At 51.0% G+C, this 23,189-nt stretch overlaps 2 protein-coding genes across 3 annotated transcripts; both read right to left on the reverse strand.

Moving 5' to 3' along the window:
• Positions 1-19,964, reverse strand: ACP7 (acid phosphatase 7, tartrate resistant (putative)). The gene is given in 17 exon segments (XM_036747751.1): positions 1-66; positions 285-422; positions 537-608; positions 1,177-1,244; positions 1,433-1,490; positions 1,603-1,710; positions 2,013-2,127; positions 2,228-2,290; positions 2,534-2,657; positions 2,775-2,957; positions 3,281-3,481; positions 3,604-3,779; positions 13,215-13,278; positions 13,281-13,348; positions 13,350-13,407; positions 13,410-13,447; positions 19,945-19,964. Coding segments are annotated over 17 exon segments (1,620 nt in total).
• On the reverse strand, positions 11,436-23,132 carry MRPS12 (mitochondrial ribosomal protein S12). 2 transcript variants are annotated; one of them, XM_036747752.1, is made up of 3 exons: positions 23,021-23,132; positions 22,495-22,571; positions 11,436-14,307 (listed from the first exon to the last, which is right to left on the reverse strand). In XM_036747752.1, exons 1-3 carry the CDS (start codon positions 23,098-23,100, stop codon positions 13,928-13,930), a joined length of 537 nt encoding a protein of 178 aa, XP_036603647.1. In that variant the 5' UTR covers positions 23,101-23,132; the 3' UTR covers positions 11,436-13,927. The 2 variants fall into 2 exon arrangements, with proteins under 2 accessions (XP_036603647.1, XP_036603648.1); XM_036747753.1 differs by having other exon boundaries at positions 22,733-23,024.
• Positions 23,133-23,189: the final 57 nt, after the last annotated feature.

Consider the following 23,189-nt stretch of genomic DNA (forward strand, 5'->3'; position numbering starts at 1 on the left):
CTAGAGGTAGGTCCTACGGCCTTGCTTAGGTCTGACCAGCCATACATCATCCACAATCTTCCCATCCTGAAAGAAACAACCAGTCACTAGAGAAGCCCGGATTTCACTCCCCCCACCTCCCCACTGGCTGCTTAGCTTGGGAATCGGTCCCAAGCTTTCCTTTAATTGTTCCAGGCCAAGACAGGGCCAGCAGGAGCTGTTGGCCCTCCCTCAGACTTCCCAGCTCCCGGGTGGACAAGGCCTCAGCCACAACCCAGCCACAGTCCACCCTCCCTGCCGCTAACCTGATCATCAGACACCTGCTGCACATGGAGGTGGGTACCATTAAGAACATGGAGCCGGGTGAAGCCGTATTCCCTCACCCTGATGGCACTCCAAGGCCTCGGGAAAGGGGCAAAAGGGGTCAGCAATTCCTCACAGCCCTGCCCAAGGAAGAGAGGGAAATTCAATCTAGGAGTCCCTTCCTCCCTGGGCACCATGGACAGCAGCTCCCCCCCACCACCACCCTGGAAGCCCTTATCTCAGGCTCTGCTCACAGCAGATCCAGTGATGATGTGGATGGGTCCACGGGGGTTGGTATAGGGACTTTCTTGGCTTCCGTTATAGACCTGGGAGGAAGGTTCAAAAGAGGAGGAAGGTCAGGTGAAGAGACAGACAAGACCACTCCAAAAGCAAGCTATGTTGAACCTAAGTATCCACACAAACCGCCAGCAATGGGCCCACCCAGTGGTATTCTGGTCAATGTTTAACAACCAGCTCTCAAAAACATTTTTAGTTCCAATCTGCATTATTATCACATTTTTCCATCACTTTCTTATGTCTAGACAATCATCGAAACAATAGATCAAGCCTTGATTTCTAGCAATTGCCAATTTCTGAAAATCTAACCACTGACTCTCACCAGCACACCCCTGGGCTCACCCCACCTTACCCTTCAGGAGAGCAAGCCTGGTGTGTGTGGGAGGGGAGGTTGGGGAGGGGGGTGACGGGGAGCACCAAACCTGGCGTGGAAAGGCCTTGGGGGAGAGGCATCCCCTAATGGTTTGCCAGCTGGCTGTAGCAGGAGGCTCAGGGTTAGGCTCTGGAAAGCTGGAACATGTGCTTATCGGGGACAGCAAAGCAAGGGGACTCAAGTGGGACTGAGGATAGAAAGAATGGCCCAGAGCACCGCCTCACCTGGTAGTCATAGATAGGCCAGAGTCGCTCATAGGAGTGCTCATGGGCCCACAACTGCAGGTCAACTCCTGTGGGGGGAAGAAGAGTCAATAGGCCAGAGGGGGCAGCTGGGGAGTCACCTCCCACAGGAAGCGCCTACACCAAAACTGCCCCATTATCTATTTTAGTATAGGCTGATTACACAGCCTAGCACATAGTAGGCATTTAATAATTGCACACTGATTGAAGAAGGGAAGGGTGATGAGGGGATGGCTACCATATTTGTAGAAGAGGTCCTCCAGGCCATAGCGACCACCGGAAAGGCCTTTTCTGACCTGGGAGAACAGAGAAAAGTGGGGCTTAGAGCAGAACCCTTGAAGGTCCCCCAGTGTGTCCCTCCTACCCCCAGCTCCTCTCAGTCAGCCTGAGTCTGGCCCACAGCCCTACTATGCTTTCGTGTCGTGTGCAGTCATCCAGGTCAGCATTGGAGCAGTACATGGGACGGTGCCCCATTGTTATAATCCACGGTCTCAATGCCCGGTTATCATTGGCTTTCTGGTTGGGAGAAAGGAAGGGCGACCGTGAGGTTGGGGGTCGGAGCAGCCTTTTTGAGACAGAGCCCATCAGGGATGCCACCAATTAGTAGTCAAAAACAAAGGGCTAGGCATGTGCCAACCACCAGGGATCCAAATGCATCAACAAGACCCTGCCCTCAAGGGGCTTATGGTCTCCTGAGAATGTTGCAAGGAAGGAGTCATTGGGGGAAAAGGACGGTGAGAGATGCCCTGGCCCAAAGAACACCAATAACGGGTGTGTTGAGGGCTTCCTTATCCCTTGGCACACCCTTCGAAGCTCACCTGCAGATCCCTCTCTAGCCAGCGGAATTGTTTCTGAATCAGATGCCGTCCATAGTGGAGATAGAAATAGACTTCAGTGGAGAAGGAGATGATGTGGGCAGGCCCCAGGTCCCAGCTGTAGGGAGAGGGAAGGGGAAAGAGGGGAGGCAGAAGGCATCAGAGATCAGGCCCAGCCCTGTCCCTCAGCCCTTGGGTATAGCTTGGCGGGAACTCACCTATACCAGAGCCCTTCCGTGTTCCCTGGCATGCTGAAACGTGCTCTGTAATTGGAGAAGTTGCTAGGTTGGAAGAGAGGGAAGGAGGTCTGTGTCAGCTGGGTGGTGGGAGCCAGCAGTGACCCCTGCCCACCTCCAGCTCCTCAGCCCTCCAGCCTACCGACCCGTGGTGCTACTTTGTCCCCAGACTGGAGCCCATCCTGCTGGGCATTTCCTCAGGAGGGAAGAAGCTGAGACTAGAGTGGGAGCAATGTAGGTCTGCCCCACACACAGACATCCCCCCACTAGGGCCCACCCCCTCCTCACTAGCGTTCCTCATGGTTCCCGGGGCATGTCATGTAGGGGACGGAGGCAGCCACAGGCTCGATCAGCCTCATAAAGGTGTCGCCCACCCTTGCATTGTCCTGGTCCATGTTATAGGCAAAGTCTCCTGGAGGAATGGGGAAAGGAGAGGGAAGCAGTCAGGTCCCAATCCTGCCTGCTGCTCCCCCAGCCCCCTCCTCATCACTCAGCATCCCAGCCCTGTCCAGCTTCACCCACACCTCACCCACGTGCAGCACCACATCGTACATCCCCTGCTGGGTCTCCCTTCGGAGTCGGGGCAGAGCCTGCGGGTTGTCAGCCCCCATGTCACCAAAGACAGCCAGGCGGGGGCTCCAGTTGGGCCCAGACTGGAGAGCCCGGAAGCGAAACCTTCGGCTCCAGCCTTGGGCACTGCCACATTGGTACACTGAGGGCCAGAGGAGCGCAAAAGAGAGGAGACTGGGTCCAGAAGCCCTGACCCCTCTCACCCCACATTCCTCCCCAGCTTGGCCAAGGGTGGGGACCTAGCACCCCAAGGTCATTACACAATGTTAATTATAGCTGAATTGATTCAGGTGGGAGAGGGGAGGCTGGGTGGGTCAGTTTGTCCCCATTTTTCTCTAAGGGCTGGTTGTCTCCTGCCTCCTCATCCCTAGATAGCCCCTGCAGGAAACCTGTTCTGAGCTTTTTTAAAGGTTTCTACTTGCCCCATCCTCCCACCCCCACTCCTAGCCCCTGAACCTCCCTTACCATACTGGACACCAGGCAGCAACCCCTGGAGGGTAACTCGGTGCATGTACAGCTTCCGCCTCAGGATGCCACCATCCACGAAGAGGCTGGAGGTGCCTTGGGCCCGCAGGGGCAGAACCCCGCCTGGCTGCATCCCAAATTGGACCTCAGAGGCAGCTGGTACCCAAGTGGTCCAGGTCACCGTCATGCAACCAGGTTTACCTACAAGGAGAGTGGGGGAGAAGGGAAATTTACTGGGCCCAGGACATGGGGGTTTTGGCTCCCAGGCAGGCAGGCTTGGGCCAGACAGGAGTCTGGGTCCTTGGGGGTTCCTGGGCACTCACCTGGGTAGGACAAATGTATTTGTTCTGGGGCAGCCTTTCGAAACTCCTCAGCCCCTGCATCACCCAAAAGGAAGAAAAAGAGGAGGCAGTAACAGGTGAGGCTTGGAGCAGCAATCATACTGAGGGAGCAGGGAGCCAGGGGATGTTGCTGGGTAGGATTTGGCAAGGTCTTTGGTCTAGGCACAGGAGAGACAGAAGGACAGGATCAATGCCAGGTTACCCCACCTCTTCACTGGGCTCTGCCTTTACTCCACACTGGCTACCCTTTGCCCCTGAATTTGAACCTTTCCTAGGACCCACTAACATCCCCCACTATTCTTAAGTCCTTCCTTAGGCTCCTCCCTCCCATCTCTAGCACCTCTTCTTCACACTCTTTCTTGAGCCCTCCTGGGCCTCCTCTCCCATTTCAGGCTCCCTGCTCCCAGCATCCTTCCCCAGGCCCCCATCCCATCTCAGGCTCCCTCCCAGCATTCTTTCCCAGCTCCCCCTCTCATCTCAAGCCTCCCCTTCCCAACACCCTTCTCTGAACACTCCTGCATCCTTCCCAGAGCCCTCCTGGGCCCCTTCTCCCTTCTCAGGCTTCTCCCTCCCAGACCTGTTCCAGAGCCTTTCTGGCCCCACCTTCCCTTCCTGGTAAAGGAAGGTAAAGGAGATGCTTGGGCAGAAGGAGGAGGGGGAGCCAGCCAGGAAAGCCCAGAGGTGCTGGGACATGGCCAATGGCTGGCCAGGGGCCCAGGCTAGCCCAGCAAGCCCTTCCTGTCCACTCTCACTTACCACACTGGCAGAAATCAGTGTTCTGGTCCAGTCTGCCCCAGGCCACTTTATGGCAGGTGTTCTGCTGGTCTCGGGGTGCCGCTGATGGTACCAGCTGGGCTCTCCTCTCGCTAGGCTTCTAGCCACCCACGAGCCCATCCCAGCACTGGAAGAACCCCAGGTCTGGGGTGATGGGCTCTTCAGACAGCTAAACCCCCAGGTCTCACTGGTCAAGCCGGTTGGGGGAAAGGGGCACGCCCACCCGCCCACCCCTTGGGGGTGGATCCAAGGGAGGGAGGGGGCCCTGGTGCACCTAGGCAGCAGGGGAGGATACTTGGGGAGGAACCAAGGCTGCTGGGTGGGGAGAGGGGTTAGTACAGCTTCCTGAATTGCCTTAGGGAGAGATCCAAATCACCCTCCTGGAAGCCAAAAGAGAACCTGGAGCTAGGGAAGAAAATCCAGATGTCCCAGCTACCCACACTTCCCTTCCCAATACCCAGAAGCAAGAGTAGGTCAGTGGGCCGATTCCAATGTCAGTGTGTATGTTAGACCCACGCACCCACAGGTGCCGAAAAGGGCGTTAGCTGGGCGCACACAGACAGCCTTTGTGAACCATGAATCTGGCCCCAAAGAAAGGAAGATCCCCCCACCCCCCCATTATCCTCATTCATCTCGGAAGGATTAGCCAGATGGGGCTCATCCCTCCCTCTTCCCCCCCACCCCTCCATCAGTCAGTGTGTTACTCATATTTGTAATAACAGAAAATCGTGGTGACCAAGAGGAAACACTTAGGCTGGTGATCAGCAGATTCTGCCCAGGACCAACCCTAGGGGGAGCTCAGGCTGGTCACCTTTGGCCCTGGATCTAGGGACCAACCCACCAGGAACCATGGCAGTGTTTGGAAAGCCCCCAGGGGCCAGAGGGGGCTGTGTCTAATACCATGATCCATTCTCCTGATGATCCAGACCAATGATTTCATTAGGGTGGGGGGAATTCCCAGTGTGGAAGCTTCCTGCTTCCTGACACAATCAGCCCCTTGGCACTCTTGGAGAATTGCTTGGGGCACTAAGTTAGGTGACTTACCCAGAGTCACACAGCTAGGGTGATTTTTCAGGCATTCATCCCTCCATGTGTCAGAGGAAGGCCTAGAACCCTATCTTCCTGAGCCTAGGACTGACTTTCTAGCCTCTTGGCAGGTTGCTCTTCAGTGGTCCTTACAACATTCTTAAGATATATAGTGTGTTTCTAGGCTAGCCTATGGTGTCTCTGGGCATACACAATTTGAACATGGTACTGGCCTGGAGGGTCCTTTGAGCATGCCCAGTCTGCTGCACCACCCCACGTGCAGTCCATGCCATGGCATAGTCCCCTGGCCATTCGTGGTGTCCACACCAGCCAGGGTGAATGGCCATGTGCCCCACCTGCAATCCCAGCTCCAAGAATGCCATGGCAGGGCCTCAGTTCCTGTCCCATGAGAATTCTCTGGCACCTGAAACTGAGGAGGACAATGATCAAACAGAGAACAGAAACTAACCCTCCCGGGCCCACTTCCCTCACTCTACTAGTATTTCTGTAGTATCATTGGTACAATTCAGGGCATTTCTTGGAGTGTTCTTAGCATTCACAGTAGTGATGTTCAGCAACGTTGGCATCAGCAGTGGCAGTCTTACATACAAGCGTTGGTCTTCGTGGGGGCAGGGAGAGAAGCCTAATAATTCTGGAGTCAGAGGTTCAGAGTTCAAATCCCATTTCTGGAGCTTCCCTGTATAAGCTCAGGCTGGCCACTTCTCTTTTCCAGGCCTCAGTCCCCTCAACTACAAAATGAGGGGGTGGACCAGTGCATCTGTGTGGCCCCTGTCAGCTCTCTATTTGTGACCCCAAGCCCCACTCCTTTCGGTGTCTGCTGGGGCATTATGTATTTGTGCAGTGGGGTGGGGAGGAAGGAGCCTCCAGGCTCTACTGTATCCAGGAGGAGGGGGGAGAAGAATGCCCAGGTGGATGTGGGGGAGAGAATGCTGGATTCAGATAGCTTTACCACCTCTACCTTGGTGGGGGGGAACATTTCCCCTAATCTTTCCTCTCCTGTAAGATGCCTCTGAAGCCCTTCCAGCTTTGAACCTGTGGTCCTGTGAGACTCGTGCGAAGAGAGGACAGGCAAGGCTCTCATCTTGCTACCTTCTCCTCCTGTAGGTTTAATGACTTGACCTCCTGAAAGTTGAAGAATCACTTAATTAGCCAGGGGCAACCAGTAATATTTGTACTAATTGGTGCTAATTTTCCATAATAAAAGTAGTTTCCTAAAAGGCAGTGTGTGTGCAAATTACATCTCCCTCCTTCCCTCTCTCCTCTTCCCTCCTCTTTCTCCCTCTCTCCTTTCTCTCTCCCCCCATTCTCATTCCCTCCCTCCATCCTCCCTCCCTCTCTCCTTTCTCTCTCCCCCCCATTCTCATTCTCTCCCTTCATCCTCCCTCCCTCTCTCTCTCCCCCCATTCTCATTCCCTCCCTCCCTCTCCTTTCCTCTTCCCCTCTCCCTCCCTCTCTCCTTTCTCTCTCCCCCCATTCTCATTCCCTCCCTCCATCCTCCCTCCCTCTCTCCTTTCTCTCTCCCCCATTCTCATTCTCTCCCTTCATCCTCCCTCCCTCTCCTCTCTCTCTCCCCCTATTCTCATTCCCTCCCTTCATCCTCCCTCCCTCTCTCCTTTCTCTCTCCCCCATTCTCATTCTCTCCCTTCATCCTCCCTCCCTCTCCTCTCTCTCTCCCCCCATTCTCATTCCCTCCCTCCATCCTCCCTCCCTCTCTCCTTTCTCTCTCCCCCCATTCTCATTCCCTCCCTCCATCCTCCCTCCCTCTCTTTCTCTCTCCCCCCATTCTCATTCCCTCCCTCCATCCTCCCTCCCTCTCTCCTTTCTCTCTCCCCTATTCTCATTCCCTCCCTTCATCCTCCCTCCCTCTCTCCTTTCTCTCTCCCCCATTCTCATTCTCTCCCTTCATCCTCCCTCCCTCTCCTTTCTCTCTCCCCCCATTCTCATTCCCTCCCTCCATCCTCCCTCCCTCTCTCCTTTCTCTCTCCCCCCATTCTCATTCCCTCCCTCCATCCTCCCTCCCTCTCTCCTTTCTCTCTCCCCTATTCTCATTCCCTCCCTTCATCCTCCCTCCCTCTCTCCTTTCTCTCTCCCCCATTCTCATTCCCTCCCTTCATCCTCCCTCCCTCTCTCCTTTCTCTCTCCCCCCATTCTCATTCCCTCCCTCCATCCTCCCTCCCTCTCTCCTTTCTCTCTCCCCCCATTCTCATTCCCTCCCTCCATCCTCCCTCCCTCTCTCCTTTCTCTCTCCCCCTATTCTCATTCCCTCCCTCCATCCTCCCTCCCTCTCCTTTCTCTCCCCCCCATTCTCATTCCCTCCCTCCATCCTCCCTCCCTCTCTTTCCCTCTTCCTCTCTCTCTCCCTCCCTCCCCCCCCCAATGTATGCTGCCATGCCTGGCACCAAGTTTCTTTCTAAGCATGCCCAACTCCACACAGTCCTAGAGTTAGAAGAGTCCATCCCCCTTCATTTATAGATGAAGAAACTAAAGCCCAGGGAGGTTAAGTGACTTGCCTTAGGCCACACAGGTAGGAGGTGGGATTTGAATCCAGGATCTGGGACTCCACAGTTAGGCTTCTTCCCAATGCCCCACACTGCCTCCCACAATGAAATTATTTTGTCAGCACCAAATGGGAGGACTGACCTACAAATTTTGCTGTGTTGATCAGTGCAGACCATGACTAGAGGAACATTAATGGTGTATTCACGCCATGTCATTAATATAAGCATACCTAAATTAGTAAGAATGCAATGGTATTTGGTATAAAGATTAGTATTCAATGAATTATATTAATATGGTTGTGCTGCCCAACCCCCAAAGCTAAATCAATAATAACCACCATCATGGCTCCCGTTTACACACTGTGCTGAGGTTTTTAAAGCACTCTACAGACCTGATCTTGTCTCAGGCCAATTCCCAGGTAAAGGCATATGTTCTCCCCTTACTCTGCCCTGGTATGACCCCACTTGAAGCACGATGTTCCGTCCTCTGGAGGGACATTCAATGACAATTTGGAAGATGGGCCCGACGAGGAGGCCCCCAAACCAGATCTAGCGAGAATCAGTGGAGGGAAATGGAGGTGTTTAGCCTTCAGAAGGCCTAGGAGGGACACCATGGCCACTGGCAGACTTCTGAAGGGCTGCCTGGGAGGGATTAGAAGCAGACTGATCCTCTGCAGCTAGGAGGGGGAAGCAGGTGATGGCCTGGGAGCCTGAGCGAGGCAGAGTCTCCGGTGATGGAATGGCTGCCATGACTTGTCTGTCCACCATTGAAATCGGCACCTACTACGTGCCTCCGAGTCATTAGCTTCCAGAGGGGAAGGAAGCAGGATGATCTGTCTTTGTGTCACCCATGGTGCCCAGAACAGTGACAGGGTGAGAACAGTTGACATTTCTGCCATACCTAGCATTCTAACATTCTCCTTTTTGTTTGAAGGGCAGCAAACGTGACTCTCTCCTACTCTATATCCCCAGAACTTAGCAGAGGGCCTTGAAGACAGTAGGTACTTAATACTCTAGGCCTACCATCAGGAAGACCTGAGTTCAAATCCAGCCTCAGACACCAGCTGTGTGACCCTGGACAAGCCATTTTCCTAATCTGTAAATTGGAATTAATAATGGCATCTACCTCCCAAATCTAATAATTGCACAGTGCCTGGCACGCAGTAGGTGCTATATAAATGTTGGCTCCAATTATCTCTCAATGCTTGTTGACTTGTATTCCAGTTCCGAGTCTCATTATCAGCATTAATATTAGTGTTATTTTGAGGAGTGATTTTGGTGTTAAATCTCTCTCTCTCTGTCTCTAAGGCTTCCTGTGTCAACAATGTTTGGGTTGTATTTTGGGTTCTGGTCTTTGCCCAGGGCTGCCTTAGAAGTGGGGAGATTGGGTGGTTAACAGCCCTCCCCCAGCTTCCTTCTCCTGTCCATATTCCTCCAGGGCCCGGACCATCTCCCAAGACCATTGCCAGACTCTGGACCTGTATGTCCCCAAGGGCTGGTCTGAGAGCGTTGACCATAAGGGCGGAGCTGGGACGATGCAGTATGAGCGACAGGAACACAGTGATAAGAATGGGGACCAACCGGAGGTGGGGGGAGAAGGGGATGCCCGCCGCTCCACCCACTGGCGTTGATTTGACTGCACGTAGGAGCCAGAGGCAGCATTGAGACACCCTGAGGATTGCAACATGATGTCCTAAGAGTGGGGAGGCACATGTCTCAGCAGGCAAGGGAATCATACCTTTGCCTGGGGCAAGACCTATCTGGCTCTGGGATGCCGTCTGGCCAGAGAGGATGGGGCCATCTCTGAAGGAGGTCAGAAGGGTCACTTTGTCTCCCACAGGGACCAGCCTGGGAGCCACAGGTTCGTCAGGTTCTAGGCCTGGGCCAGAGCCAGAGCCAGAGATGGGGCTGGCTCTCAATCCAAGTCCCCTCTCTCTGGAGTCGCTGCAAAACCTGATCCATGTGCCCCCAAGGATGATGGTGACGTGATGCTGGGCTGTGTACCGCCAGTGGAGGACCTTGGTGGATGGGCCAGCACTATGGCATCTTCTTTAGGCCCAGGCTAAGGATGCTCGAAGCTACTTACCTCTGCCCTCCTGTTAACAAACCCTGTTCCTGGGCCCACTAGAGCATCCTGGAGCCACTATAACAGAACCTGCTCTGAAATCCCAGCTGGGAGGGTGAGGTCTTCTAGGAGGGTGGTCTAGGGGAAAGGCCCCTGGATGGGGAATTGGGGTACGTTGTCCTCTTGACTCCTCCAACACACACATGTGCCTCCTTGGTTCCCACAGAAGGGTTTCAGAGATGGAAACTGGAAAATGGTGGAGGTGGCTGGAAAATGGAAGAGAAATCACAGACCTGTGCCTGGGGTAAAGGCCCAGACTTTGTGTCTTCCTTTGGGTGAGACTCCCATGAGTTCCAACCCAACAGCTCCCCCCAGGTGGTGCTGGAAGCAACAAGTTGTGGACCTCCCTACCCAGTGGCTGTGGCCAGAGCTACTGGATAACCCCCAGGCAGAGATCCATATCAGTGACTGGTGAGTCTCTGGGCAGAGAGATCAGTCAGGGTGAGGGGATCTCCCATTCCCAGCAGGTGGGGAGCCTGAGGCTGCTGGTACCGGCTTCATGTCAAACTGGTGGCTGCGAACAGATCTCTCGTGTTGGGCACAGATTTGATGCTGAGTCCGATCCTATCCCCAACTAGAATGACAATCTCTATATCCAGGTGGGCCTTCACAGTGGGGGAGGCAGGAGGAAGTCTAGGGGGGAAACCATGAGGTCTGGGGAAGCCAAGAGCCCAAGGCACCATCTGTCAGTCCTCCCTTCACCCCTCCACAGGTTTCCCATGTCTTCACCAACTTCCCAAAGGGTGTCCACTTGGTCTTTTTTGAACACACTGGTTCCAGGCGTCACTTGCTCCAGCATCAAGGTCTACTCCAGGACCCCTAACTGCCTTGCTCAGTTAAAGATCCATCCCAGAGAGAGACAGGGAATGCTGAGGGAGGAGTGGTCAGGGCCCCAGGAAAAAGCCAACACTCACCCCTCCAGAGGCCCCACATTTATGAAGCGGGAAGGAAGCAGTTCCAATGGTCAGTCATACCTGCTGCTGCTTCTCAGTACATTCAGAAAACTAACCAGGGATAAGGGGGTATCATGGAGAAAAGTAACCGGGTTGGATCAGGGCAGACTAGTAAATAAATGGCAAATTATCAAACTAAACACATCCCTATTATGTAAAAAAAAACCAAACAAACCCAGAAGGGACTACATATGTATGAAACAATGTCCGTTGGGTTTTTTAAGATGTATATTCAATTGGATAGACAGTCACAAAAGCTTGCCTCAGTCTCCTTAGCGTCCTCTTGTCTGGTTTTCTCTTCTGCATCACTGTTTCTGCCCCCACCCAAGCCTTCCCCTCAGAACAAAAAGGCCCAATCACAGAGACAATCACCCCCTTCTTTTTAATCCGCATAGCTAGACAAGCAGGTGGGTTTCAGTTTTAATATGCTTTTTAATTGAAGAGATACAATTCAAGCAGTATCCTAATAAGCCAGAGGAGTCAGGGAACAGAGCGGCTTTTCAGAAGTCATGTTTCAGTGGCCACCAGACAAAAGTCTCCTTCTCTGCCCGATCCTCCTCCAGATCACACCCTCTGACCTTGGGTATCCCTCCAGGCTCTTTCCCAGCCCTCTCTCCATACTACCTTACTTGGTCTTCTCCTCAGCTCCCATGGATTTAATGACCATCTCTATGCTGTGAGCTTTCTTTTACCTTTTCTGGCTCAGACTCTCTACTGACCTCCAATCTTGCATCTCCAACTGCCTTTCAGACATCTCCAGCTGGCCATCTGGTTAGAACTCGTGCATCATCATTCCCCCCAAACAACGTAGAGGGCAGCAGCAACCTCCCAGGCTTTCAGGCTCACAACCCAGGAGTCATCCTGGACCCCTCACTATCTCTCATCTCCCAACATCCCATAGCCCCTTCTCTCCTCAGACACTGCCCACCATCTGGTACAGGCCCTTGTTACCTCCCACCTGCATTATTCCAATAAGTCTGTTAAGGGATCTACTTGCTGTTTCTCTCCCCAGTCCAAATCAGTCCATTCAGCCACTAATGGGATTTTCCTAAAACCCAGGTCCCACCTCCTTAACACTCCCTACTCAAAAAACCCCAGTGGCTCCTTATCGCCTCCAGGATCAAATACAAAACCCTCACCCCCTCCTACCCTTCTGGGCCTCCTTACAGCTTAATAACCTCCAGGTACTCTTCCACCCACCCTCCTGGCTGCTCCAGGAATGAGACCCTCCATCTCTGCCTCTCCCCCAGGCCTAGAAAGCTCTTCCTCCTCCCCCTCTGCCCACTGACTTCCCTGGCTTTCTCTTAAGTCCCAGCTAAAATTCTACTCCATTAATTATTTCTTATTTATCCTGTATAAAACATGCTTTGTATATAGTTGTGTGTTGTCTTTTCCATTACACTGTAAGCTCCTTAAGGGCAGGGGCTGTCTTTTGCCTCTCTTTGTATCCCCAGTACTTAGCACAGGCCTGGCACACAGGTAGGCACCTGACAGTTGACTGACTGGGAAGTGAATTGGTTTTCCCTCTCCCCTCCTTATTTTTCTAACCCAGTTCTCTTTTTAGGGATGCCTGTGGAGCTGAGTTGCCTTTTTGTATGAGTGTGAGAACCAGCATCAAGGCTGCAGGAAGTGGAGACCACGGCAAGGGCGCAGCAGGTCCGTTTCATGAAGACCTTTAAGAGCCAAAAAGGATCTTCTGTTTGAACGTGGGGCTGACAGGAAGGCACCGGAGCTGAGGAGGGGGTGAGGTGGGCTTCAGGAAGATCCCTCTGGCAGCCAACTGAGTAAGATTTGAGGGAGACAGCTCAGGGCCAAAGGCATGAACTAGGGTAGCATCAGGATGACTAGAAGGGAAGGGCTGCAGAAATGTTGTACAGGAACAATATTTGGCAACAAGGATTGGAAGGTGCCAGAAGCTGACTACAAGGATGGTGATGCCAGCAGGAATAAGGAAGTTTGGAAAAGGGGTAAGTTTAAGGGGAAAGATAAAGTAATGAAATGTCCTGTTGATGCCAAGCTTTCCAAGCCTGCTCTTCCTGTGTGACTGTCTCACCCTAAACCAAAACAGCCCTAAGCAGAGCCTGGCCCGAGAGATCTCTGCCACAGCCAGCAGCTGACCTGGCAGTGGTGGGCAGTGGGGAATTCTCCTGGGCTAGACAGGTGACACCCTGGTAGGGAGGGTGGATGGGGGCTTGCCTTTTCAACATTCCACTGGTTGATTTCACAGCCTTTGGGGTCATCCTAGCACACCCCCTCCCTCACTGGGGGGTGTCCCCAGTCTGTCACTCCTACCCCACTGGGGACACCTTCTCTCCTCCCCTTCTCCAAAGCCATTTCTCCAAGACCCAGGTCAAGCCCTCCTTGGCCAGCTCCAACTCTTGCAGCCCGGGCCCTCTTCTTCCATGCTCAGGCAGCCCCTGAAGCCCAGACTACCACACTCAGGTTTGTGGGGAACACAGGCTGCCTGCCTTCTTTAACACCTACCAGGGTCTATATTCCTTCTAGCACCATCTGACTGAATCATTTTTCCCTCGTAAGAGATGGGGGTCGTCCGGCCAGGCCTGTCACTGCCCAAATGTCACAGGGGTCCTGGGAGGGCCAACCAGAAGACCACTCCCCTACCCAGCCTGAAAAACCTACCTCAGACTGACTTCGTGTCAGACAAGTTTCTTTCTTTGGGGCTCAGTGTTCCTCACCTGTAAAGTAGGGGTGACACCTGCCCAGCCTATCTCACAGGACAATTGTAAGAGGCGGATGGACATAGGAGCGCTTTGGAAACTGGAAGAAGCTAGACACAAGTAAAGGGTCATCATGATGGTGTTATTTGCCTATTTGTAGCCTGGGCCTCCCACCATGTGGGTCCATCCGTGCCAGCTGCCCCTAAGCATGGCCACAGGCCTTCCTCCCTATCACTTCTTCTTCTTCTGCACGTGGCCACAGTCGTACTTGCCCCGCAGGACCTTGAGCTTGATGCCCGGCAGGTCCTGGGTGCGGCCTCCATGCACCATGACCACGTGGTGTTCCTGTAGGCTGTGGCCCTCGCCAGGGATGAAGCAGATGGCCTCTCGGCCTGTGCTCAGACGAACACGGCAGCACTTGCGGTTGGCGGAGTTGGGCTTCTTGGGTTTGCGAATCATGGTCTTCAGCACCACAGCCTTGAGCTGGGGACAGCCGTTCATGGGGCCAGGGCTGGCTGGGGGCCACTTGGGACGGCCATGGCGGTGCATCTGGTTGAGTGTGGCCATGGAACAGCGCTGGTCCTGCTGCATCTTCAGGGCTAGGCAGAGAGCTGATTTGGAGGGAAAGGGGAAAGGAGATTTGAGTGGAAAGACAGAGCACCCCAGGACGCTGAGACCATTTCCTCAAACGACCTCAGTCCCTGTTCTCTCCATAGTACCCAGCCCTGCCGACAGCTCCTAATCCACCCCGCTCCCATGGCTCTGATGTAGCGTCATAGCTGCCAATTCTGCTCCCAAAGGGGAGAGGAATACCCGCTGGTGTTTCCCCTCTCCCTCTGGATGGCCCCATGCACCTGCATGGTGGAGGGCTGTGGTAAGTACTCCTCCGCCGCCAGGGTTCATCCTTGTTAAGACTCTGCCCTTGGGACACGGAACCAACCTCCCACTCGGGTACATCAAGCCGTGGCAAAAGGACCTTGGGGATGAGCCCTGGCGCCCAACCCTCTTATTTTATGTTTTATTATGCGCTTAATCAACACGCAGGCATGCCAACATAGGAACAAAAGAGAGGCCTGCAGACGGAATTATGGCCTTTTGCTACCCAGGGTGGGTATGGGTGAATGTGCAATGACAGACCTATGAGCGGAACTGGGGAGATAATTTACATGGTGCCCATGATGACAGAAATGATGACTCTGAATGACTTCAGAACTCTGGTCACGGCTCTGAAAGTGGGAGGATGGCGCCCTCCTCCGGGGCCCTGGGCGGGCAGGGAGGCAACACCTGGCCCATATCCAGCTCTACTTGGCCAAAGCAGATTTGGTTAAGCTGATTCGTTAAGAAGGAGGGCGTCCACTGGGGACCTCGAGGGGACAGGGAAGTGGCGAAAAGAGATCTACAATACAAATTTTAGAAGTACGGAGAAAAAAAGTTGTCAACGGAACACAAACAGGACAATTCTGTTACTGTCGTGTGTATTTGCTTTTAAAAAACAAATGTAACACAATCCTATGTGTTTGTATACAATTCATGTATTTTACAAATGGGGATACTGAGGCCTGGGGTGATCTCACAGGTAGTAAGTGACAAAGCCAAGATTCAAACTCAGGTCCCTGAATTACCAATCCAGCCTTCTTTCTACTGTGCCATGCTTGATCTTCTTGGAATCTTGGGTCAGGGTTCAAATCCCACTATCTACTACTCCTGTGACCTTGAACGTCACCTTGCCTCAGCTTCTTCATCTGTAAAATGGGGGAAGGAGGGAGAGAAGCCATCCTGTGAGGCTCCTGGCTCTGTATCTATGATCCAATAACTCACCCTGACCCCGGCCAAAACTGCTTCACCATTTCTGCTCCTTGTCCCAGTCAGCCATGTCCAGCCCTCACCCAGCCATCTCGTCACCTCTTCCCTTCACTAGCAGTCAGCACCAGCCTCCTACTTGGGCTCCCCGCTCCTTCCAAGCCAGCTCAGATGGGATCAGAATCTTTGGCTAAAACACAGCTCTGCTCAAGACCATAGCAGACTGGTAAATTCGAAGCTACTCAGCCGGGCATTCAAGGCCCCAAATGTTTCTAGCCTCCTGTGCCAACGCTCCCCTTGCCCCACTCCCAGCTTTCTCTCAGCCTGGGCTACTCCTCATCATCGGGCTTCCAGCTTTTGTGAAGTCTTCTCTAAACCAAGAATATATTCCCCTCTCAACTCCCATCCCATTTTCCTGGTGGGAAGACTGGATGAGATCCTACCCATTGTTGAAAGCAGGGATCACTTCATTCTTTGTATTTTCTGTCGCCAGCACCCAGCACGATGTCCTAATAAGAGCTTAAAAAATACCCAACGCCCAACTCAAGTGCCTGCCCTCCATGATTCCTCCTGCAACTCTTAGATGCAGCTGGTGGTGCAAAGGATAGACTGCTAGGCCTGGAGTCAGGAAGACCCGAGTTCAAACCCAGCTTCAGACTCTTACTAGTGGTGCAACCTTAGGCAAGTCCCTTAACCTGTATTCCCTAGACTGCAAAATATGTGACACAACCTCAACTGGGCTCTCCTTGCTGCCAGGCAATCCCTACTCTACTTCCCTAATCAACTAAGCTCCCACTCTCCATAGTGGCTCTTCCAAACCTTTTCCTCCCTCCTTCAACCTGCCAAGGGTCCCTCCCTCTCATCATCTAGGTGGAGAACTTGGTCTCCTGTTTTACAGAAACATTCCCTTCGAGCTCCCTCACCTCACCTCCTCCTCAGCTCCCATCACTCAGGTGCCTTTGCCTCTTCTGTCTCACATGATGAGGGCCTTACCCAGGCTGACTCTCTACCTATTCAGGTAATCCCGTCCCATCTCATCTCCTCCAGCAGATTTCCCCCTCTATTGTCCCATGCTTTCACTTTTCAGTCCCTCCCTCTCTCCTGGCTCCTTCCCTCCTGCCTGCAAACATGCCCAGGTCTCCCCCACCCTGAAAAAACTCGATTGATCCTTCCATCCCTGCTAACCATCAGCCTAGATCTCTTCTGCCTTTGTAACTAAACTCTTCAAAAAGGCATCTACAACAGGCACCTCCCACTTTCTCTCCTCACTGCCTTATAGCCCCTTACAATCTGGCTTTCTACCTTATCGTCCCACAGAAATGTCCTCTCCAAAGTGATCAGGGATCTCTTTGCTGCCAAAGCCAATGGCCTTTTCTCAGTCCTCAGTCCTCATTGTCCTTGACCTCTCTGCAGCCTCTGACACTGTACATCACGGTCTCTTCCCTCGTACACTGATGATCTCTCCTCCAGGTTTCAAGACCCTTCTCCTCCTGCCTCTCTGGCTCCTCCTCCAGATCCCACCCTCTGACCCCCGGGGACCCCCAGCGCTCTGTCCTGGGCCCTCTTCTCTTCTTCCTCTGTACTACTTCACTTGGGGATCTCATCAGCTCCCATGGATTTAATGACCATTACTATGCTGACCCAATCTCTTTGCTGACCATCTCCAACTGACTTTCAGACATCTTGCAGTGGATGTCCAGTACACACCTTAAACTATTATGTCCAGAACTCATTATCTTTCCCCCTAAACCCTCCCCATCTTCTACCTCCCTATTACTGTAAGGGCACCTCCCTCCTCCCAATCCCCTAGGCTCCCAACCCAGGAGTCATCCTGGACTCCTCACTCTCACCCCCACATCCACGCCATCGTCAAGGCCTATTGATTTCACCTTTGCAACATCTCCCTAATATGCCCCCTTTTCTCCTCTGACACTGCCCCGACCCCAGTCCAGGCCCTCATCACCTCACATCTGGACTATAGCTGGGAGGCCTGCCGCAGGGCTCTCCCCACTGCAGTTCATCCTCATTCAGCCACCAAAGTGCTTCTCCTGAAGCACAAGACCAACCATGTCACCCCCCCTCCCCAAAATAAACTCCAGTGGCTCCCTAATTGTCTCCAGGATCAAATACAAAAACCTTCTGCTTGGCATCCATAACCTGCCACCCCTACCCTTCCAGTCTTCTTATACCTTGCTCCCTACTAAGATCCAGTGACACTGGCTTCTTGGCTGTTCCATAAACAAGACACTCCATCTCTTGGCTTTGGGCATTCTCTCTGGCTATCTCCCATGCCTGGAAATTTCCCCCTCCTCCCCTCTGACTACTGGTCTCCCTGGCTTCCTTTAAGCCCCAATTAAAATCCCTCCATCTACAGGAAGCCTTCCCCAATCTTTCTCAATTCCAGTGCCTTCCCTCTTTAATTATTTCTATTTATCCTGTATAGAACTTGTTTTGTATGTTTGTTTACATGTTCTGTCCCCCATTCAATTTTAAGTTCCCTGGGGGCAGGGACTGTCTTTTGCCCCTTTTTAAATCCTTATAGCTTAGCACCATGCCTGGCACACAGTAGGTACTCTATAAAATCATTCCCTTCTCTGCCCTGTCTCTATCCCTTTCTTATATTACATATAAAAGCTAAATGCATCTTCCCAAGCTATATTTTTGCACAAATAATGGAGGATAACTAGATTTAGAGACAAGATCCTGGTTCTACCACTTACTCCCAGTGTGCCTGTGGGTAGGTCCCCAGGCCTCCTAAACTTCGGGTTTCTCATTGGTTCATCAAGAATTTAGGGCTGGGAATTTATGACCAAACAAGAGAGAGAACATTATGAAATGCAAAACAGGGGTAGAGCCAAGATGGCAGCTAGAAAGCAGGGACTTGCCTAGGGCTCTCCCCCAGGACCCTCCAAACACTGATAAAAAATGGCTCTAAACAAATTCTAGAACTGCAGAACCCATGGAATAGCGGAGGGAAGCAGGGCTCAAGTCCAGGATAGCCTGGCTGGGTAAGGTCTATCGCGCACAGAGCTGGGAACTGAGTGGAGCAGAGCCCAGTGTGGGCTGTGCCTGGACCAACCAGACCGGGAGCCGGGTGGAACAGGCCCTAGCGTCCTCAATCAGTGAGCTGTGGCAGTTACCAGACTTCTCAACCCACAAACACCAAAGACAACAAAGAAGGTTAGTGGGAAAAACTGCAGGGGACAGAGTGAAAGGAGTTTGCCATTCAGCCACCACCCAGGGCGGCAGTTGCAATTGCTTCTGGCCCCAAGCCTACCTGGTGGGAGGAATTAAGTGGCGGATCAGAGCAGGAGTGCAGAGCCTGCTTAAGATCTGAGTCCAGTCCGGGTTGGGGGTTCTTGGTGAAGGAGGAACACTGGTGTGGCAGAGCTTGCTGTGCAGAAATAGCTTTTAAAACAACAGTGCAGCCCCTCAAGCTTGGAACAAAGTACTCTCTGCTCTACAAGCAGTCATACCCCGACAAAAAACTCAAGGGTCAAGTAGTTGGCTGGGAACATGGCCAGGCAGCGAAAATGGACTCAGACTTTGGAATCTTTCTTTGGAGACAAAGAAGACCAAAACATACAGCCAGAAGAAATCAACAAGTCAAAGAGCCTACATCAAAAGCCTCCAAGAAAAATATGAATTGGTCTTAGGCCGTGGAAGAGCTCAAAAAGGATTTGGAAAAGCAAGTAAGAGAAGTAGAGGAAAAATTGGGAAGAGAAATGAGAGTGATGCAAGAAAATCATGAAAAATCAATGACTTGCTAAAGGAGACCCCAAAAATACTGAAGAAAATAACACCTTAAAGAACAGACTAACCCAAATGTCAAAAGAGCTCCAAAAAGCCAATGAAGAGAAGAATGCCTTGAAAAGCAGAATTAGCCAAATGGAAAAGGAGGTCCAAAAGACCACTGAAGAAAATACTAACTTAAAAATTAGATTGGAGCAAGTGGAAGCTAGTGACTTTACGAGAAATCAAGATATTATAAAACCAAAGGAATGAAAAAATGGAAGACAATGTGAAATATCTCATTGGAAAAACCAATGACCTGGAGAATAGATCCAGGAGAAATAATTTAAAAATTATTGGACTACCTGAAAGCCATGATCAAAAAAAGATCCTAGACATCATCTTTCAGGAAATTTCAAGGAGAACTGCCCTGATATTCTAGAGCCAGAGGGTGAAATAGAAATTGAAAGAATCCACCTATAGCCTCCTGAAAAAGATTCCAAAAAAGAAGATTCCTAGGAACATTGTTGCCAAATTCCAGAGCTCCCAGATCAAGGAGAAAATACTGCAACCAGCCAGAAAGAAACTATTTGAGTATTGTGGAAACATCATCAGAATAACACAAGATCTAGCAACTTCTACATTAAGGGATCGAAGGGTTTGGAATGGTATTCTGGAGGTTAATGGTGCTAGTATTAAAACCAAGAATCACCTACCCAGCAAAACTGAGTATCATGCTCCAAGGCAAAATATGGACTCTCAATAAAATAGAGGACTTTCAAGCTTTCTCAGTGAAAACACCAGAGCTGAACAGAAAATTTGACTTTCAAACACAAGAATCAAGAGAAGCATGAAAAGGTAAACAAGAAAGAGAAATCACAAGGGACTTACTAGAGTTGAACTGTTTTGTTTACTCCTACCTGGAAAAATGATATTTGTAACTCATGAGACCTCAGTATTAAGAGAGTTGAAGGGAATACACACACACACACACACACATATATGTAGACAGAGGGCACAGAGTGAGTTGAATATGAAGGTATGATATAAAAAAATAAAATCAAATTAAGGATGAGAGAGGAAAATATTGAGAGAGGGAGAAAGGGAGAGATAGAATGGGGTAAATTATCTCACATAAAAGGGGCAAGAAAAAGCACTTGTGTTGGGAGGGAAGAGAGGGAAGTGAGGGGGAATGAGTGAATCTTGCTCTCATCAGATTTGACCTGAGGAGGGAATAACATTCACACTCAATTGTGTATCTTACCCCACAGGAAAGAAGGAGGAAGGAGATAAAAAAGGGGGGACGATAGAAGTGAGGGCAGATGGGGGAGGAGGTAATCAAAAACAAACACTTTTGAAAAGGGACAGGGTCAAGGGAGATAATTGGATAAAGGGGGATAAGATAGGAAGGAACAAAATATAGTTAGTCTTTCACAACATGAGTATTGGGGAAGGGATTTGCATAATGATACACATGCGGCCTATGTTGAATTGCTTGCCTTCTTAGGGAGGGTGGGTGGGGAGGGAAGAGGGGAGAGAATTTGGAACTCAAAGTTTTAAAAGAAGATGTTCAAAAAAAAAAGTTTTTGCACGCAACTAGGAAATAAGATATACAGGCAAGGGGGCATAAACATCTCTCTTGCCCTACAAGAAAGTAAGGGAAAAGGGGATGGGGGCGGGGAGTGGGGTGACAGAAAGGAGGGCTGACTGGGGAATGGGGCAAATAGAATATATGCCATCTTAGAGTGGGGGGGAGGGTAGAAATGGGGAGAAAGTTTGTAATTCAAACTCTTGTGAAAATTAATGCTGAAAACTAAAAATATTAAATAAAAAAAACCTGGAATGCAAAAAAAAAAAGAAATGCAAAATAGATTAATTCTTATGACATTAAATTGAACAGTTTTTGTACAAACAAAGCCAGTGGAACCAAGATTAGGAGGGAAGCAGAAAACTGGGAATTTTTAGAACCAGTGTCTCTGATAAAGGCCTCATTTCTAAAATACATAGCGAATTGAGTCAAATTTATAAGAATACAAGTCATTCCCCAGTTGATAGATGATCAAAGACTATGAACAGGCAGTTTTCAGAGGAAGAAATTAAAGCTATCTATAATCATATGAAAAAATGCTTGAAATCACTATTGACTAAAGAAATACAAATTAAAACAACTCTTAGGCACCACATCACACCTGGCTCACATGACAAAACTGTAAAATTATAAATGCTGAAAAAGATGTGGAAAAATTGGAACACTAGTTCATTGTTGGTAGAGTTGTGAACTGATCCAACCATTCTGGATAGCAATTTGCAACTATGCCCAAAGGGCTATAAAAATGTGCATATCCTCTGACCCAGCAATACCATTACTAGGGCTGTATCCCAAAGAGATCATAGAAATGGGAAAAGTACACACATGTACAAAAATATTTATAACAGCTTTTTGTGGTGGCCAAGAACTGGAAATCGAGGGGATGCCCATCAATTGGGAAATGGCTGAACAAGCTGTGGTGTATGAATGTAACGCAATACTATTGTTGTATAAGAAATGATGAACAGGTGAACTTCAGAAACACCTGTAAAGACTTATATGAACTGATACTGAGTGAAATAAGCAGAACCAGAACATTGTACACAGTAACAGCCACACCGTGTGATGACTTTGATAGACTTAGCCCTTCTCAGCAATGCAAAGGACCTAAAACAACTTCAAAAGTCTGGTGATGGAAAAGGCTATCCACATTCAGAGAAAGAAATATGAAGTCTGAATGCAGATCGAAGCAGACTATTTGCTCTTTTTTTGTTTTGTTTTTTATTTGTCGTGGTTCCTCTCAATCGTTCTAATTCTTCCATACAACATGACTAATGTGAAAATATTTAATAAGAATATATACGTAGAGCCTATACCGGATTTCACCAGTCTTCGGGAGGGGGCGGGAAATGTAAAACTTAAAGAAGTGAATGTTGAAAACTAAATAAAAATAAATTAATTTATTGGGGAAAAAAAATTTATGGCTTCAGGGATACAAAACAAAACATGGCATTTAAATTCTACTGGGGCATGTGACCTGAGCACAGAGAAGTAAATAAGAAATATTCAGATTTTCCTGGGGAAGGGTGGTAGCACTTAGGGGGCGTTTTATTTCCGGGGCAATAGAGAATCGCAGGAAAGGAAAGTGGGAGGGTGGCGCCAGGAGATCCTCTGCAGCTGGGTGCGGAGGGAACCCCGGGGGTCTCAGCACCCCCTCTTCCTCTCTACAAATGCTTACCCTGGCTCAGGGAGGAGTTCAAACGGCGGAAGAGGTTGGAGCACGCCATCCTGACCCTGGACCGCCTTTTGTAGGAACTATGGAGAGAGAGGGAGAGGCTGACCCACGCTGGGGTCTCCGGGATCCCTCGCCCACCCCTCCCCTTCCCCACCTGGGAAGTCCCTCCCTTAGTCCAGCCTCAGGCCCCGGGAAGTCCCGCCCCAAATGAAACTGACCACTGTCCCAAGGATGCTTGTACCTCTCTAACTCGAGGAAGTCCTTCCTGCAGTCTAGCCTCAGGCCACGCGGGGTGCTCACAAGTCCCTCCCCAAGGTGAAAGCGACCAATATCCCTGAGCCGCCCCTGCCCCGCCCCCACCCGGGAAGTCCTCCGGGTGATCTAGCCTCAGGCCGCCCTCCGCTTCGCCCTAACCCGGGACGCACTCTGTCTAGTATCTGTCCCGGGGCTACACCCAGAAGTCCCTCCCCAAAGCCCGGACCGCCTCGGAGCCGGAGCGCAGATCGCCCCGAAGCTGCCCCGCTCTCACCTTCTGAAACGGCAGTCAGGTTGACAGGCTTCCGGATCTTCCAGGACCCCATTGGCTACTTTTATTATCCGGATGGACATGGCAGGAGGGGCGTTGCGATGGAACGCAGAAATGAACCGCCGATTAGACAGGAAAGTTGTCAGTCTGTCTTGTTAGGGCTCCTCTGATT

Source organism: Trichosurus vulpecula, chromosome 2, assembly GCF_011100635.1.
Source record: "Trichosurus vulpecula isolate mTriVul1 chromosome 2, mTriVul1.pri, whole genome shotgun sequence".
NCBI lineage: Eukaryota > Metazoa > Chordata > Mammalia > Diprotodontia > Phalangeridae > Trichosurus > Trichosurus vulpecula.